The sequence below is a fragment of the Macadamia integrifolia genome, chromosome 11 (assembly GCF_013358625.1).
Source record: "Macadamia integrifolia cultivar HAES 741 chromosome 11, SCU_Mint_v3, whole genome shotgun sequence".
NCBI classification, from domain to species: domain Eukaryota; kingdom Viridiplantae; phylum Streptophyta; class Magnoliopsida; order Proteales; family Proteaceae; genus Macadamia; species Macadamia integrifolia.
Window position 1 is genome coordinate 19,847,066 of NC_056567.1, and position 14,015 is coordinate 19,861,080.

Sequence of the window (14,015 nt, forward strand, 5' to 3'; positions counted from 1 at the left end):
TTTAACTTCTTGATCTCCAACAAGAGACCCTTCTTCCATCTTCCGAGTGGAATTAGTGGATCTGAGAAGGATTTTGTACGAAAATTCAGTGATCAGAACGCTCACTACCTTCTGCTCCCCACTCAACTCAGCAATCTTAGAGCAAGATGGGGTAAACAAAGTAAATTAAATTTATTTATCTCCATAAACCAGAGTTTCAGGATCCGGATCCTCTCCAACCCTCTAGCATGCATCCAACAGCTGGAGGAGAGATTCACACAACCCAAGGTCTTCCCAGCCATCGAATGTGAACCGGAGGGGCTAGAGGGTTGGAGGGGATCCAGAGGCCAAGTTTGAATCCTGAGTCAATAATATAAAAAGATTATTATATTTGTCAACCCCCTTTCATATGAGATGTATTAATTCCATTAGAGAAAAAAAATATAAACTTGAGGTACAAATGAGAAATGTGCAAAGCTTGAGATTCAACATCAATGTATCTCATATGCTAAGGTGATCGAGAAAATGGCAAACACTTCCTATAATTATCATCAATGACAGATAATGCACACATTCAATGAAGTTGTTTCAGTTTCTCATTACAATTGGCAAACCAGGAATCCTGAAGTTTTATCTCCAACAATCATTACCGCATATGTAATAACCAAGAAATTAATTCAAGTTCAGCCTGAACATGTAACAGAATACTGGTCTGGCATATAATACTAGTCATCAAGGATTCATGGACAGTTGCCTCCAGAACCAAGGGAAATGAAACAATAATCAGCCAACCGTTGGAGAAGAATTATGGCGACTGCTTAAAAAGTCATATATGAATGGTACTAGGAGCTTCCTCCAGAAAACCATGGATAATGTCACCAGCCACTTTAGGTACCACCATTTCCTCTTCACCACGAGAATATATCAAAATTTTTGAAGCAGCATTGCAGAATTCCCTGCAGCAGAACCAAATATCTAAGCATTTACACTCCCAAGAGATTATTTAGAAATGTGAACTCAAACTATGGTAATTCAACCAACTATTTTTATTTATTTGTTTACTTTTTTTTTGGGGGGGGGGGTGGGGGGTTGGGGGGAGCACAGGGGATAATAGCTTAGCCTACCTGTGCAGGCAGGAAACAGAATGAAACACCCAATCCATTAAAACTATTCATGCAGAATTTTAGTAACTTGAATAGATCAGAAAATTTCGAAACACTCCACTCGCCCCTATGAAGACCAAGACATTCCCAACCAGGATTTGAAAAGTTGAATGCTATGTCACCACCCAGAAAGTAGCTCTAGTTTGACAAAAAGGACACAAACAGTATCTCATTGGTGCACAAAATGCCATATTGAGGCTTCTTCGGAGGGCAAAAACAGACCCAAATAGTTTTAACTGTAACGAGATATAAGTGATGTTACTTACTGCCATGGATCATCTCCAACAAGCATCATATCATCCCCATTATCTGTGTAAAGAACTTGCCATCCTTTCTCAGGATCATTCAATTGCCCTTGCATATTGAAAAGCCGTTCCAGCTCACAAATCAGATCATCATACCCATCAAGCTTCATGAGATCGATTGCCCTGCCTACAACACTCCCTTGCTTGTGAACCTGCAGTTTTGATCTTATAACAAAGAACAGTGTAAAGCAATATCTAAAGGCACAAGTCTTAAAGCATAAAGATTCCTTACTTTGGTGCAACCACGTCCAACTACATTTGTCAACACAGAATACTTTGAATTTGATTGTTTTCCCGTAGAGGCTTGAAATTTCAAGTTTTCAGTTGAAGTGATTGGAATGGAGGTATCCTCTTTGTTTGCAATACGGAATTCCTCAGTTAAAGGAAAACCAAAAAGCCTGCAGCTAGTTGTGCCAGTGGGAACCACATGTTGACTTCCCGTTAACGCTGACTGTGCCAATAGAGGGTTAGGATGCTGACGGTCTAGTTGATTCTGCTCTTTCATAAGATCCTTAGAGCACATGCTCCTCAAGTCTTCCAGCATATTCCAACGTCCACAAGCTGACAAAGATGACTGTTTCCCACCCAATGCTTCAGAATCATTACTCTCTCCCCTCTTCTCTTGATTAACTCCACCATATGCATGGGAAGGGTATGAACTGTTAGTGTGCGCTTGTTGAAACATTAACACAGAAGATGGCGAAGAAACCTGAATAGATGGGGCATGACTATTGTAGCATTGCATCATGGGAGACCATCCACTTCCAGTCCTAGACATGCGAATCCCATCAAACATCCCAAATCCTCCATTTTCACAGGCCTGGATATCAGCCGGCACTGTTCTATATGGTGGTTTTGTAGTTATTTCTTGACCTTGCAAGACCTTATGGAATCGAAAAGATTCACCAAAGCCAATTGCAGAAATGGGAACATCAGAGTTTCCAAGAGGGAGTGTTGAACCACTTCCTATTGCAGCCATCCCCAAACCATTTGAACCTGGGAGGAATCTCCTAATTTCAGATGGATGATGATTCTGCACATCCGTACTATTGTAGGGATTAGTAGAACCCATAATTTCTTGACCTTGCAAGACCTTCTGGAACCTTAAAGATTCCCCAAAGTCTGAATATTCAGTTCCATCTGCAGAATAATTAAAAGAAAAAAAAGGGTTAGGGAAAATCAGTGTGCAACAGGGGAAAAATTAAAAGAAACAAAGTACGTTTTACAGGAAACCTACTGGAAACTGGAAAATCGCGTGTGGTTGAAGACAGATTGATCCTGGATCTCTTTGAACCAGGCCCAGACAAATTGCCAGGACCTGAAACTGAACCAGACGGCTCAATCTCCCAAGGAGAAACTCTGTCGTGCCGATTTATATCAACATCATCATTCCACCTCACCTATGGAAATGAGCCAGAATGCTATTAGTTAGTAACAGTAATGCAGGATAATTAAGCACCTAAGTGCACACAACTAAAAAAATGTACAAACTAATGAACAATATTTTATCAATTCAAACATCGAAACACACACCACACACGAACTGGATGTAGACAACAGTATAGGAAAATTTTATGAACCAAATGTAGCTTATGTCATGGTAATCATAGCTGTAAGAAATTGAACTATATTGCAAGCAGAACGTAATTTGGTTAAAATATCCCATAACACCTGTATAAGAATTCAGAGTACTAAGCTTATTATATTGTCCGAGTCATAAGAAGGATACCATGGGAGCAGCAAATTCCTTTAAATGCCCAAACCTGTTTGTGAAATAATAGTCTACATACGAACAAAATGAGGGCAAGGGACCTTCACATCTTTGAAATTATTCTATTCCACTCTTTCTAAGTATTCCAGACAAAGTACCCATGTTAGAAGTAACAAAGGATTCTCTGCTTCTGGAAACAACCCTACATTAGGAACCTAGGCCATGTCTCAATCCTAATGCGGGTGAACCCAAAGGGGGACCAGCCAATGGAAACCCCATTGGTAAGCAATCACCTCAATAATTAGCTAATCAAATATGAGCCCACCTCTCCTCCTTTCACTCCTTCCCACAGGTGTTAGCAGTGTTGCTTGCTGCCCGAGGGAAGAATTTTATCCTTCGGAATGTGGGTCTTCAAATGAAATTAAGGTCTTCTGTTTCACTTTTCCCAAATGAAAGTAAGGAATGACCATATTAGAGCAGATTTGGTAATTGCCGTGATTGATGATAAGCTTCGAGAATGTCATTTGAGGTGGTATGGCCATGTTCAATGGAGACCTGATGATAATCCAATAAGGAGGGATGATCGTTTTCAGATAGAAGAATCTAAAGGAGATAGGGCGAGGCCTAAGATGACTATAGGAGATGTAGTGAAGAAAGACATACTAGTCCCTGGTATGACCTAGGATAGACCTTATTGGAGGGCAGGAATCCATGTACCCGACCCCATTTAGGAGAATTATTTTGGAGGGTTTTTTTTTTTTTTTGGGGGGGGGGGGGGGGGTGTGCTCCTATCCTTTTACTTTTACTTCCTTTGTTGTTGTTTCACTTTTTCCCCACAGGAAATCGTTTAAAGATTGGAGGAAGAACACAGCTTTAGAATTCAGATTCCATCAACAGCTGTCTCTCTCTTATCTGAAATATTCATTCCCCAAAGTCTTCAATGGGTCTCAATACACAATCCTCCATCTTAAGTTTCAAGACCCTGTACTAATGCAATCACAAATTAACATTTAGCAGTAAGTTCCTTTTGTAGTCACCAGCCTGCATAAGCATGGACATGACTTGAAAACCACTGCCCAAACTGCTCCCATAATCTTTCCAAAACAACATCCCTTGCAGCACCTGGTAATGCTATGATGAAAAATTCAGCAACCACCATGAATTTGAGGTGTCCATGCCTCTATGGAAGGGAAAGAAATTTCTGTGCATTTACTGGAAAAACAGTGAGCCAGTAGCGTATGGATGGCACATAGCATTTCATTAGTGAATTAGATGCAATGGATAAATGACTTGTCTAGACTAAGGGTTTGTGCCAACTAAGATTTACATTGGCAGGATTTGACATATCATAAGCGATGGATTGGCGACAGATTCTTGAGACTAGGGTAATGGCAGCAAAGATTTATGTTGGCTATGGCTAGGAGAACAACAAATAAAATACCAAAATTAAGAAAAGTATTAAAGAGGAAAAACCAAATTTTAAATCAGTAGCAAGCATTCAATAATCTTCATTAACATATAAGAGTAACAACTTACAATGTCTTATATCTCCCCATTTTTTGAAAGTTAACAAGCCAGCTTTTTCTTTAAATCAGTATTTTAAGGCTCCAACATCCAAAATTTACCTTCAGATGGAAGGTTTTAAAACACGGAATCAATCAATTCCGATTGGGATTGACCGGAATCGGGGCCCAAGAACCTTAGAATGATCCTCAAAACCAAAACCACAGTGATTCTAGGTTTTTTAGGCATGAATTGGCCACATTGGATTGGCCAGAATTGGATCAGTCATGGCCAACTCCCATCTGAATAGGATGATTCACCGATCTGATTCCCAATTCTTGAAACTACGTGCAGACGACTTAGTATTTTCTGACACCGACTAGTGATACAAAACTGATCCAAGAATATCATGAAATTACAAAACTAAGAACTTTCATTAAATGAAATAGCTAAAGCTGATATAACAGAAAACCAGTAGCAGACTAAACTCCAAAGATTTAGGATTTTGAAATCCATAAGTGACATCTTCAGATTAACCTAGGCGGGTGACTGGTTATCCTTCCATATTATTTCTGCAGAATTTTCAACTGCCAATCCCAATCATCAGGATTTAGTCAGAGTTATTGGACATTTAAGCAAAGAAGTAAGAAAACACATGGATCTGGTATCTCTAGTATTTTTTCATGCTTACCAGTAAACATCTCCATTTTGAACGAGGCCATCTAACAGGATCCATATCACTAATCCCCATTATCATTCCAGTGTATCTGCAAATGTAGAAACACACAAATCTTCATTATACTTCACTGATTCATTTTAATTGATTTAGTACTAAAAATAGAATTTCCAAACCTTCTTTCTGCTGCCTCTTCACTTTCAACCCGCATTTTGAATCTCATTCCTACTGAGAATAAATTGTCGAGGCTCCTTGAGAATTTACGGTAAGGTATTATAAATTCAGATTGGGTTGCCCTGAAAAATGGGAGAAATGGCTCAGAAATATATTAGCATATTGAGCATCTCATGCCCGATGTGGAAACAGCACAAATGTCAGAATCTGAGACACAAGGCACCCCAAAAAAACAGAATTTGTGGAATCAGAGGGTATACATTTTTTAAATTATTACATACTTTAAACAAAATTAATTATATAAATAGGTCTATAAGAGTTATGAAAGAGTCATATTGTCAACCTATGTACATGCATTTAAGTTTATGGTATTTACATCGCCTCGAAACATTATGTAGAGGCAATTAAGTATATAACTAGGTTGTATTGTAATTATTATCATGTATGCACTTATATACCACAGTAGCTTCTGTGTCCACACAGTGAGGCTCCTGTTTTTACATGCCTAGGTATAATACACCAGGTGACTCACCAAGGTATCAAAATCCTACAAATAACCTCTATCATAAAATTTTCAACACAAATAAATATTTCCACGACATGAATATGAACATCCTAACCATTTAATTAACAAGACTACAACTAGTGATTAAACATAATCCACTCATATACAGAACAATGAAGAGTAAAGATCTAACTGCTGAAGTTATTCACAGTTAAACTAGCACATCTGGTTGTGACTCTTTAAGTCTTATTTATGCATCATTCCTAACAAGTCCATCATTAGATGCCAGGCAACAGTGTTGGAAATCCATTAATGTAAAATTACATTACTTTTCATGAAATGTGATTCCTGTTTGCCATCAAGATAACTCTGTGATGGTAAAATACGAGACTGCCCCTGAATCTCCAGTTAGGTTCATTTATTTTCACCAAGTTCTTGACTTGTTTTCCATTGCACCAGATCTAGGAAGAAGATTGAGAAAGAAGCTGTTGGTGATACAGGTAACGTGTCTTGTTCCTACGGAGACCTAACATTGCATGTCATACTTTGATGTACTTCACTGCACGTGATGGGACTCTGAGATACTTGCATTTCCTGAGACAAGGACAGGATGGCTTCTAGATTGAAAAATCTCATCCAACTCCTTAGCTCAGTCTAACTAAATCTGGTTTCTAAGCAACTTTGTTTCTTATTTATATCAGGGGCGATCGCTAGATACAACTGCAATAGCTTGGCCTGCCAGTGTGAAGATGTGGGTTCAAGTCTCGGTGGCCATCAATTCGTGCAAAAATTATGCTGAACTTTAGGACCAACTCCAGTCAACCCCTCTAAGGACGCATCAAAAGCATGACTTGAATAGTGTAGGCACTTCCTCCTTATACTGGTATTTACTTGGGAATAATGCTTTCAAGGAAGTTCTATAGCATCTCTATATATCTTTAACCTTGCAAAAGAATAAGTCTTTATTCAACAAGAACACCTAATAAAGGCTAGTTCTGTTTCTGGTCTGAGAGCTGAAACGTCCCCCTTCCATTAATTGTTCAAGCCCACTGTATCTTCCCAGTTTTCCGCACTAACTCTTTACATAACTTCATATAAAACCTTTGCACTATCTACTAAATCAGTTATCCCAGGTTCAGTTTCAAATCAAGATTGTCAACACCAAAATTCTTTTTCCATATGGTTTCAATTAGTGTGGCCCTCCAATCCTAAAATCCAGGTTACCCAAGTATTTCAAAAGGACTTTAAGCATCAGATACTTCCATTCCCGGCATTAACTTCATGCAAGAAATTCTGAAGGTCTGTGTCCTGCTGTATCTTGGTAATGTATTGTAAAATATGGCATTGTTGAGAATTCTACAAGGTAATATGACTTGGTTTTTACAGTTCGCCGCACCCCTTGTATGCATATGCAACATATCTACTATAGGAAGTTTCATCCGTTGATCACTATTTCCGTAATTAACTGTCTTTGCAACAAGTCCAAAAGTAGATCAAGTATAAAGGAAATGTTCCTTCGCATCAAACAGACAATAAGTTCCTTAAGCTTAATGGTCTATAAAATATTCCAAACCTGTTTACCAAAAAACAAAATATTCCAAGCCTAACTTTGCAATTCCTCAAGCATCTAAACAATTGATTATGATGTCATTCTTCAAAATAAACCAATAAATTACTTCATAATACCTCGGATTATAAGAAACCTGGAACACACTCTTTGTGGACACAGCTTTAGCAACAGCTACGAAGGTGCCCAGGTTCAGACTCTGGCTACAAAGAGCTGGAAAAGGAATACCCCCTTTAACTTGAGCTGCCCTCCGAATTCCCAATCGCAGTTCTCCATTCCCACCCCTGTCCAAAAGTTTGAAGATTATAATATAAACGGGAGGATATTTCAAATTCCCAGGATTTTAGTTTTTCTACCTAAGAAAGAGCACAGCATCACCAGAGACAAGCTTCTTCCTGTTGACAAATGCACTCCATCCAGTAGTGAGCAAATGCCTCCTAGGCTGACCTGAACAATTAAGAGAGAAAAAAACAACCCATAATTATTAAATAAGGAGGCACCCAGAAAATAACCATCAACAAAAACATATAATCTAACTTAAAATCTCAGAAAATAAAAAACAGAGGACTCTGCAACCCATTATACCTCTGTATATATGCCGAAACTTCCACTCAACACCATGCAAGTCTTTGGCTATAAGCTCTTGCGATGGTCTTTGCAGTTTATAATCCTACCAACAAGAGTAACAAATCAAAATCCCACACCATAAGGATGTAGTTATTATAACTTAAAATCCACAAGTTTCCTCTAGCACAAAACAAAAAGGATTTCGGCCTCGTACTACTGGTACATATAAAGCATGAGAATTTGAAGGAAGACACTAGTCCACTACTAATGCTACCAGAGGAGGGAAGCAGTCTTCAGCAGCTCGTCTAGGGACAGAAAAGCCTCCATGGGTGCTAGTATCAGATGCCGTGAGAGTCTTGCAGAACATATGAGGTGTTGTAGACTTTCCAACACCTTCAACTTCCTCATCTTCCCAATCTGCTTCAATCTCTCCTTCCTGCAATTTCTGATCAATCTGCCCAACACCAAAAAAATAAAAAATAAAAAACTAATTAACGAACAAAACCATCACAAAATTAGGGAAAGAAAGTGAAAATTTTGAAGCATCAGCAGATTTAGGAAGAAAAATAAAGTGCAGAACGAACACCATTAACTTGAAAAATAAAATTTCCAGGCTGAGACACAAGATATAGTGTAAGATGCTTGTGGGCTTATTACCTCACTCTCAGGAACAAGAGAGACCTGCGCGTAAACCTCGTCGGTAGGTACTTCCGCCTGCAATATCCAAAACAAATAAACAATAACAAAATGAAACAACAACAATAACTATAACATACAATAGAAACACATTTTACGGGATTAAAAAAAAAATCAAAAAGAGGGAAGCGAAATTCAAGAGAGAGTAATAAAATTAGAAAGAATTCATTTTCAGTGACGATAGAGTTGGGACTGACATGAAGCTTGACGTCGACAACACGGCAGAAGACATGAGGTGGAAGGTCGTAAACCATCGCCGGAAAATCAGAAATCTGCTCTAAATGTCCCTGCGGCAAGTAGACAACGACGCTACCTTTCTTAGGCAATGAAATGAGGGGTCCTGCACAAGCGTGCCAGAGCTCCATACAAACCGAAGAAGAGCCAGCAGCAGCTGCAGAAGGACACACTGATGCGGCAGCACAAGAGGGCGTCGAAGAAGACGAAGACGAATTCGACGAAAGCGAAGCCGACGCACCATCGAAAGCAGATGCATCTTCGTCGTCTTCGTTGACGGTGTTCAGATCGATTACTCCTCCCATCAATCAATCGAAACCCTAGAAATCAACAACAAATAGATCCCCCAAAGCTGAAGAAACAGAGAAGACGAAGATGAGGTATACAAATGAAGATGAAGACTGAGCCTGACAGGAGCCTTCGTGACTGCATTCCCAAAAGGTACGCTGGGAGTACCTGCTGCTTATCCTACGCACCCTCACAGTGTTTCCTGAAGTAGTACGACAAGTCAAAACTCCATGGATTTGTGTACACACAAAAATCTCTCTCTCTCTCTCTCTCTCTCTATAGTAGAGCCACAGCAACAACAAGAAATCAAACAATACTAGTGGAGAGAAGAAAGGACCAAAATGAGAAGGGTTTTTAATTCCCTCAACGTTTTACGTTTACACATCAAATCAAAGTCTCTGTCGCTCTTTTATCTCTCTAAAACTGTAGCTTTCTCTCTCTTCATGTCTGCTTTTGCTTTAAACAACTTTGTTTAACAATTATTAGTTGTCGTTCATCTTCTTCCTCCTTTGGTCTTAAGCAGCTCAGCTCAGCTCAGCTCAGGTCTGCTGCTACACTGTCGCTGCCGCTGCCGCTGCTGCTACTGCTACTGCTGCAATTGCTGCTTCAGCAATTGCTTCTGCTACTGTTGCTGCCGACCGTTGCTTTGTCAGAATGTAATAAAAACCATCGCTTTACTTATTTGTTGTTTAAAGTAAAGGAGGGAACAGTGGTAACGATAGTGACCCAACCACAGTCTACAGTCCTCCATAGACTCCCATCATTTCCGGGCGGATGTCTTCACTATTCACTCTTCCACCCCTTCCTCCCTATCCATATGTCTCTCGTTTAACAGCCCACCAAAAGGAAGGAGTAGGTGGACTCTCTGTTAGACCACTCATCCTAGCCTTTCGATCCGTCGTTTGTTCTATGGTGGGCCCAGAAGACTTGGTTACAAATTACAGCACATTCGGTTCCCACATTGTGGCTATGTTACCACTTCATAGGTACTTACATCAAGTATTCGGTTGTGTTTTTTACTACGCACAAGAGATTATAGTTCAGATCCAACGCCTTTGAATGTTTCATCATAGAACTCAACATGAGTTGGTTATAAGTTACAACTAAGCACATCTGATTCCAACATTGTCGCTCCGATATCATTTCTTAAGAACTTTGATCGAGAAAGATTCGGCTCCTCTACTGCGTATAAGAGATGATAACTCAGATTCAACGCCTTGGAATACCTCCTCACAAAACCCAACATGACTTCATTTCAACTTACAACTAAGCACATCCAGTTCCCACATTGTGGCTTTGATACCACGTCTTAGGAACTTAGACCAAGAAGGATCCGACTCCTCTACTGCGCACAAGAGACGACAGTTCAGATCCAATGCCCTAGAAGCCTCATCACAGAACCCAACACATGGGTGCATGCTTCAAGGCGCTCCAAGGCATCGGATTTGAGTTTTCGCCTCTTGTGCGTAATAGAGAAACCCTTCCCAATCAAGAATGTAAAATATACAATTGATTAAGGCAAATAAGGCCTATTCCAATCTAGATCAGCTTGAATTAGATTGTATTAAATATATATGTCTATGCTTTTTAAAATCAAATTTTTATTCAGTCAAACTAATACAGCTGGTACTGATTCAACTCGATTCGAGTTTTAGAACCATGACTTGGATAGAACTCATTCTAAAAAATTAACTATTAAAGAGAGGGTGCGAGTATCTATATGCCTATACATCGATTCATTCACTTTCAATATCAGATTATTGCTTCCACGTGAAACCGCCAACACCAACTAGGAATCAGATTCCTCCTAACTCTCATCTATCAAGCTTAAGTGACCAAATCATAGGAAACAAATTGTTTCGACCCATCTGAGGTTTCAAATATGCTAAATTTACGATTCATGATTGAAGATGTAGGAGATAAGGGCTACGTCGGCAAAGAGGAGTTAAGGTGAAGTCGCAGTTGGGGGGAGGGGGGGGATGTTGGCTTCATCCGGTGGCAATTTTTGATCCACAGACTACTCACCATAGGACAAAAGGAAACAAAAGGCAAAGCTTTCTCTTTCTCTGTTTTTCACTTTCATAGAGAGTAGAGCTCCCACGTGGGATTGCCTCCTTTGTTTAAAGTTAGATTGGAAAACGTGGATGGGGTCCACTTGTACACTTATTCGAATCCAATTGTAATCATGGACCGCTACCCATGTGAAATAATTTTTATTTTTAATTTTTTTAATATCCAATGCAACATAGAAAATCAATATTATAACCAATCAAGTTAAAAGAAAGCGTATCAAAAAAGTGTTCAGGATCAGATGATATTTCATTTATAAATAAAAATCACTGGCTAATGCGACAAGGGTTTCCTCCACCCATAAGGCCACGAAAAGATCCGAAATCCACGTGAGAGCATTCTTATATAGACCTTTTGCCTTATGCCACTTTGAGGGCTGACGTGGCAAATTCCCATGTAGCCTTAACATAGATTTAGGGGACGGTTTCGGTGTCGGGATTCGATATCGATTCAGATCAGATAGGATCGATGAGTATCAGTCGGGTTTGAGTTCATTTTTTTTATTGTTTTACCCTAGAAATGATATGAGTAATCAATCCAGTTCGGTCAAGAATCGAGGATCAATCTCAACCAATACCAATATGATATGATCAATACAACCGATAAAAAAAATGATTTTATTATTATTATTATTATTATTATTATTATTAAGGTAAGGATTTATGGCCTAGAAATAGTTTTGAAGTAGGGGAACAGCTTGAGCAGGTAAGGTAGCACTTGTGAATGGATAATTGTTTAAGTTTATAAAGGGATTAGGATTCCAAAGCTATTTTTATCCAAACACCATATGAGAAGATTACATGAGCAGTGCAATCTCCAATGTGGTTGTCTGGAAATGCTTAGCTAATTCTTTTTGAAAGAGACTAAGGGAGGTGGCGATGCTTTTCAGGTTTGAATTCACCAAGAAAAAGCAAGAGCACCTATATGAACCTGGGACTAATTTAAAGTACGTGAGAGTACTGTGCTAAGATTAAACAACCACATTCTTGGAGCGTGCTTGAATGTAATATATTCTCTACTAATATACTTTAAAGGGTTGGGACTATTTGTCTCTACTCGTCTGGTCTAGTTTTGATCACTAGGTGATCGCATGGTTTAAGAACTTAATAATCAGGGGGAGAGAGAGAGAGAGAGAGAGAGAGAGAGAGAGAGAGAGAGAGAGGATAATTGATTTTTTTGGTAAAAGGATAATTGAAGTTGACTATAAGTAAAATACATCCTTCAACGAATATTGCTTAGTCCAGTTGGTGAGGTTGTGATATGCTAAGTCCACACTCACTAGGAGGTCTTGCCTTTCCCTTTCTATATGGTTAGAGAACTTGATATCAACAACAAGATCGGTCAAGGCCGATATTATCTGGATTGCCCAATATTGGATAAAAATACCCTTGTTATTACTTTCAAAATCATTCTTTTGACCATTTTACCCCTTGATCATATCGATTCATCGATACAATATCAGCCAAGGATCAAGACCGATCAAGGCCGATCCAATTCCTCAAACCATGATTAGGGATCGATGATGGAGCTCACTATCACTACACTCTAGTCTCTCTCTCTCTCTAGCCCCAGCTCCCCCCTCCCTCTCCTACCACATCTCTCTAATCTCAGATCTTGCTCCTCTCCAATGCAACCAGTGCCCCAATATGTACTAGACGCTTGAGAGGATCTAGGCACATTCTCTTAGATTCTCCCAACTACTTGATACGCATTGAGCGAATTGTGGCATTGAAGAGGATCCTGAATCTCTCCTTATCTAGCTCTGAGCTTAGCTCCAAGTCCCCCTCCTCCTCTACCACATTTCTCTAGTCTCTCCCTGTCTAGCTCTGGCTCCAGTTCTAGGTGAAACATCCTCTGCAGTGAGTACAGCGGTGCAATGAGACTAAGACAACCTCGGGGCACGTACTCGAATGCTCTCAACCATCCGATGCTCACCGTATCGCCACACTCACTGCAAAGAATAACCGCCCCAGTTCTATATTCAACTCTCTCTCTCTCTCTCTCTCTAAGGTTTGCTTTCACTTTTTTTTTTTAATATATCACACGGTGAATCGGTGACACATGTTCATCATACACATATCTGTTCACCTTCGAGAATAGGGGAATTAGGGTAGAGTGGCCAATTCCTAATTGGACCTGCTCTAGCAATATTCCAATTTGCGAATCAATAATTGGCTTGCTAGAACCAGGACTTATGTCCAGTCGATTCTGATCCGATTCCATTTCCACGAACCAAGCTTATTATTGAAATTATGTTCAAAGAGTATAGCATATTGTTACCCAAAAATGAGTAGGACATATTGAACAACAGCAACTCCCAAAATATAAATTGAAAAATATTTTAGTGAATTACTCACATCTTTATTTCCTGAAAATGAAACGAAATGCTTCAATAAAAAATCAACAAGAATTTTGCTATTACTTTATATATATATATATATATATTTATAAGGGAAGTCGATAACATCCCTCTTGGTGAGCATGGGCTATTTACGCATCATGGCTCACCAACTACGATTATTGTCATAACACTATTATGTCGTGCATAGCCCACCCCACCCCACCCCACCCCACCCC

The 14,015-nt window shown here is 39.4% G+C and overlaps 1 protein-coding gene across 2 annotated transcripts; it reads right to left on the minus strand.

Annotated features, from left to right (window-relative positions):
* Positions 1-493: 493 nt before the first annotated feature.
* LOC122093797 (auxin response factor 3-like) lies at positions 494-10,154 on the minus strand. Of its 2 annotated transcripts, XM_042664279.1 has the most exons (12): positions 9,044-10,149; positions 8,808-8,864; positions 8,425-8,604; positions 8,169-8,253; positions 7,940-8,030; positions 7,703-7,867; positions 5,514-5,633; positions 5,353-5,428; positions 2,685-2,847; positions 1,680-2,587; positions 1,409-1,599; positions 494-935 (listed from the first exon to the last, which is right to left on the minus strand). In XM_042664279.1, exons 1-12 carry the CDS (start codon positions 9,383-9,385, stop codon positions 806-808), a joined length of 2,508 nt encoding a protein of 835 aa, XP_042520213.1. In that variant the 5' UTR covers positions 9,386-10,149; the 3' UTR covers positions 494-805. The 2 variants fall into 2 exon arrangements, with proteins under 2 accessions (XP_042520213.1, XP_042520214.1); XM_042664280.1 differs by lacking the exon at positions 494-935 and having other exon boundaries at positions 1,415-1,612; positions 9,044-10,154.
* Between the last annotated feature and the right edge of the window lie 3,861 nt (positions 10,155-14,015).

What these genes read in the sequence shown, in the direction of transcription:
- LOC122093797 (XM_042664279.1), bottom strand. Translation starts at nt 9,385, where the DNA reads ATGGGAGGAGTAATCGATCTGAACACCGTCAACGAAGACGACGAAGAT. An exon ending in GTTTCGGCATATATACAGAG is followed by an intron (nt 8,031 to 8,168) that starts GTATAATGGGTT and finishes TTAATTGTTCAG; the next exon opens with GTCAGCCTAGGAGGCATTTG. An exon ending in TTGGACGTGGTTGCACCAAA is followed by an intron (nt 1,600 to 1,679) that starts GTAAGGAATCTT and finishes TCAAAACTGCAG; the next exon opens with GTTCACAAGCAAGGGAGTGT.